General features: G+C 46.2%; 1 protein-coding gene across 1 annotated transcript; it reads right to left on the reverse strand.

The window, feature by feature from the left end:
- Positions 1–515: 515 nt before the first annotated feature.
- Positions 516–2,351, reverse strand: LOC128121940 (C-C motif chemokine 7-like). The gene is made up of 3 exons (XM_052757037.1): positions 2,234–2,351; positions 1,413–1,524; positions 516–1,049 (listed from the first exon to the last, which is right to left on the reverse strand). The coding sequence occupies exons 1-3, from the start codon at positions 2,307–2,309 to the stop codon at positions 944–946; spliced, it is 294 nt and encodes a 97-aa protein (XP_052612997.1). The 5' UTR covers positions 2,310–2,351; the 3' UTR covers positions 516–943.
- Positions 2,352–4,960: the final 2,609 nt, after the last annotated feature.

Consider the following 4,960-nt stretch of genomic DNA (forward strand, 5'->3'; position numbering starts at 1 on the left):
TGCTCATCTATGACTCCCTCCCTCTGCACCCATGCCCTGCTCATCTACAGCTCCCTCCCTCTGCAACCATGCCCTGCTCATCTACAGCTCCCTCCCTCTGCACCCATGCCCTGCTCATCTACAACCCCCTCCCTCTGCACCCATGCCCTGCTCATCTATGACCCCTCCCTCTGCACCCATGCCCTGCTCATCTACAACCCCTCCCTCTGCACCCATGCCCTGCTCATCTACAGCTCCCTCCCTCCCCTCTGCACCCATGCCCTGCTCATCTATAGCTCCCTCCCTCTGCACCCATGCCCTGCTCATCTACAACCCCTCCCTCTGCACCCATGCCCTGCTCATTTACAACCCCCTACCTCTGCACTCATGCCCTGCTCATCTATGACTCCCTCCCTCTGCACCCATGCCCTGCTCTCTACAACCCCCTCCCTCTGCACCCATGCCCTGCTCTTTGCCACCCTGCTCATGCCTCTAACTTTGTTTTGTTCCTTAAAAAACAACAACAACATCAAAGATAGGATTTTATGCAAAAATATATTTTATATGGAAATTCCATAGTTATACATATAAAAATTCCACAGTATCATAACATTATGATTTCATCCTAAATATTTTTTTATAAAATCTTGGTGCTGATTCTTGCAAAGCCCCTTCACGATACTGATGCCAAGTAAACGGGGGAAAGGCTTCTGCAGGTAATACAACATTAAATGATGGGGTGTCCAGGGCTTTACATTCAAATCACATCCAAGTACATAGCAAATTAAATAAAATATTAATAATTAGAGTTAATTCCTTAAGCATGACAGTTTCACATTCCTAAAGACAGCTCCTGTCTCTTAGAGATACAATCAGTCCATCTCAGCACAGTCCTCAGAAAAAACAAGGGCGCAGATTTTTTCATTCTTGTCTCCTGGGTTGATTTCTGTTCAAGCATGACTCTTCAAGGCTTTGGAGTTTGGGTTTTCTGGTCCAAGTACTTCATGGCATCTTGGACCCACTGCTGCTGGGCTTCAGCACAGACTTCTATACCTTTCTTGGTCTTGAAGCTGTGGGAAGAGTGCTCTGTTAAAGAATATGTAACTTGTTCTGTGAGTCCCTGCCTGGCGAATTACCCCAAATGATGGCATTACCCCAGGGAGGGAGGAGGAAGAAGGTAAGACAAGGAAAGGGCCTAATGGAAAGATGCAGTCCTCACTGGCCAAAGGTAAGCCCCTCCCCCGTGCCCTGGCTCCGGGATGGAGAGGGAAGTCCTGAACTGGTGGCTCTGGAGAGTGTGGTGAGTTTCCGCTTTCCCACTGAAAGCTATCTGAGTTTGCATTAGGGTCTCCATGCATTGAGTGTGTGGTCCTGTCCACTGCCTCTGGGGATGACTGCGCACTGAGGGATGAAGGCAGGTGCTGTGTACTCACATGACTGCTTCCCAGGGACAGTGACTACTGGTGATCTTCTTGTAGCTCTCGAGATTCTTCGTGGGGATCTTTCGTTTCTTGACATAGCAGCACGTGGATGAATTGATCCCATCTACAATGAAAGAACAAGAAAAGGTTCTCCGTGGTGGGTTCTGGGTCACTCAGGTATGATGAATGGGGTGGTAGGAAGCAGCCAAGCAGGTAAGAGAAGACAAAAGGAGAAGTTGCCCACCCCTAGTATAGTATCTCTCCCTCTCTAGTATGGCCCCTCAATTCTTTCTCACTTGTATGGGTTATATGCCAGTCAACAGGGGCAAGACGAGCTGATGACAACTCTGGCTGTCACTAGAAAGTGTTAGGATAATGACCCAGTTCCTTAGAGTAAGAAGATCCTAGTTGTGACTCCCCGCTTTGGGATTAGAAAACTTTGTGTCCAGTTGTGAGCATCTTGTAGACAACAGCCCGTGCAGAGCTGCTGTTGCTGGAAACTGGGCTGCCTGAAGCACACACTAGACCTTGGGGCTCCTCCACTTCCCTCTTCTACCTGAGAACACACCCTACCCCAGACCCCTCCGATGCCACCGAGCCCCATCACTAGAGAAGCAGTGGAGCAGGAACTAGCTTGTTTCCACAAACGAGTCCTGGAAGGACCAGATTCAAGTCCTGGCTCTAGTCCTGGGCTGGCCTCCTTCTTTCTATTGCCTTCCTTTGGCAAGGCCTGTAAGAGGAGACTATGGGTAACCCGCATTCTGTAATGGCTCATGAAAATGCAGAGAAGCGACAGCACGCTCCAGGGGGGAAGGAGGCAAGGCCACTCTTACCTGGCTGGGCCTGTATGTGGATGCTGAAGGCAGCTGCTGTGAGCAGCAGGCACAGAAGCATGCCAGAGACCTGCATGGTGGAGCAAGTGAGAGCTGTCTTCAGTGAGAGCTGGCAGACTCTGAGCTGGCCTGGCCTCTGCTCTTCTGGCAGCTCCACCTCCTCTTTTATAGGCAGCAAATAGGGAGGGATCTTCATCTGGAATGAATCACAGGAGGGTGTGATTTGAGGCTGTCCTATTTCCATTGAATACCAGGAATGGGAGATGAGGTGGTGACTCTGTCCAGATAGAATGCTGTACTGTGAATTTTGGCTATTCCTATCAGCTCAGATGCCATGAAAGGAATACTTTCTGTAGAATGAGGAAGGAAACAGAGATGACAGTGTCACCACGGGATTCTCATTTCCTCCTTCAACCAACATCCTTAGGACCCCCAAGTCCAGAAACAGGCACTAAAATTTGGGCTGGATTTTAAAATGCACTCAAAGAACAACAGTTTGGGTAGCTTTTCAAATCTCAGAGTAAAGTGGAGTGATAAAATGTTAGAAAAAAAAGAATTTCACAAACCCTTATGTCTAATATAGTTTTCAAATATACTTGGGTTTTGGATAGGAAGGTTGGCTGGACTCAGCTAGGCAGCACTGGCTTAGGATCCATCACATCTTTGTAGGTGGATGATGGTTGAGGCTGAGGATCATCCCAAAGCCTTCACTCCAAGTCCGGTATACTTAAACAGCTGTATGTTGGACCGGATAGTGTTCTTTGGTTGCTTCCTCTCCCCGTTTCTCCGCATCCCACTGTGAAAACCATATATTTTACAGGATGCTTTAAAGTCTCCAGAAGCGTAAACAACACCTGTTAGAAAGGGAATGTAAAAGAACCTACAGACATGTTTTTAAAACCACTCTACAGAACCAAGTCTGTAAGACAGTAGCAGAGAGACCATTTAGAAAGGACAAGGGCCTGACTTCCATCCCCAGAAATACTGTCTGGAGGAGTTATGGAATGACACAGCACACGGGGATCTTGGAATTTTGTGGTTTTCAAAATATCCCATTAGCTGTGAAAATACCTTTTCTAAGTAAAAGAACACAGGGAAGTCAAGCTGAGTATAGTGGCATATATCTTTAGTCTCAGCCCTCAGCACATGAGAGGCTAGGCAGGAGGATTGTGAATTTGGGGCCAATCTATATTACAGAGTGAGACATCATGTCAAAAAGTCCAGAGTCTGGGGATGTAGAACATGCTAGCTGTGAGCACTTGCCCAGGTTTCATAGCAAAGACAGAAACCTAAACACTAATCAAGCAGCTATGTGAGAATCCAACTTTGGATTGAGAGAACACATTCACAGATGACAACTAGTTGGGAGTTATCATCCAACTAATAAAACGAATTCCTACAACTCAGCAGCTAACCAAAACTCCCCCCCCCAAAAAAAAAAACTGAATTGAAAAGGGGCAAAAAATATTAATGAATGTTCTTTAGGGATGATAGACAACAAGTATAGAAAAAGACATTCTACATCACTAGTCACTGGAAGATTGTGTGAGGCCCTGAGTTCAATGTCAAGTCTTTATATGTAAATAAATAAGAATGAAAAGGAAAATCCAAATCAAAACCATCACCCATTATAGTAATTACATCAAAATAAGGGCTGGTCCTTATTAGCTCGGTGGTAGAGTATTGGCATAGCATTTCCAAGACTCTGGGTTCCAATCTTCCTACTGTAAATAAAAATAGTGGGCAAAGAAGGAAAGGGAGAGTTATTTTGTGAGTATGTCATTTGGGTTTTACAAGGTGAAAATGGCCTAGGGGGTCTGTGGTTCAATAATGTTAGGTATGTCAACATTAATTCCATAAACTATACTGGAAGATCGAAATTATGGTGAATTTTGTGGTTTGTCTTTTTGGCACTGTTTTAAAAGTTAAGTGGAAGAATGAATTCTTTAAAAAGTGAATTTTATAGTTCCCAGTAAAAACTGATGATTGCTCTTCAAACAGTGACTCATTGATCTGTCCCCAACTCACTTGTATGCAACGGGACTAGGAATAAGGCATAATAGATGCTCACTAAGCAAAACTGGGAGAAAGCCAAGCAGTGAGGCCAGAGAGAGGGCTCCGTTGGTAAAGAGCACGCAGTGCAAGCATGAGAACCTGAGTTTGAGCCTCAGAACCCACCTCAAAGTCGAGCAAAGTGGTACACACCTGAAATCCCCGTTTGGGGGAGGTAGAGACAAGAAGATCACCAGGGTCTTCTGGCTAGCTAGCTTGACCCAGTGAATGAGTTCTGGGTTCATTGAGAGACCCTGTTTCCAAAAAAAAAAAATGTAGACAGTGTTGAAGGACAATGTCTGGACTTTTGGCCTGCATGCAGATGTACTCATGAAACCTAGCAATGAGAGACCATGCACAGCCATTCCTGTACTTCCTGTACCAGGAAAGATGCTCTTGGGACAAGGGCTTTGATCTTGTTCTCAGGACAAGCATCCCTGACCCATAGGCCAAGCTTCTGGCTTGTCCCTTCGCACCCATTGGTCACACTTGAGGTGGAGCTGACTGGATGTGCCTTTCTTTAGCCGTCACTGTTGTTTGCTGGCTTGCAGAAGGCTGAAGCTGGTACAGATCCTGGGCTTCTGATTATCTTGGCCATGTGATTCCTTTGGAGAAAAACTACCGCGGCTACCGGTTCTGAGCTACCGGTCCAGACATGTCACATCACTCCCTCTC

The sequence above is a fragment of the Peromyscus californicus genome, unplaced genomic scaffold (genome assembly GCF_007827085.1).
Source record: "Peromyscus californicus insignis strain IS unplaced genomic scaffold, ASM782708v3 Scaffold_3__1_contigs__length_106647218, whole genome shotgun sequence".
NCBI classification, from domain to species: Eukaryota; Metazoa; Chordata; class Mammalia; order Rodentia; family Cricetidae; genus Peromyscus; species Peromyscus californicus.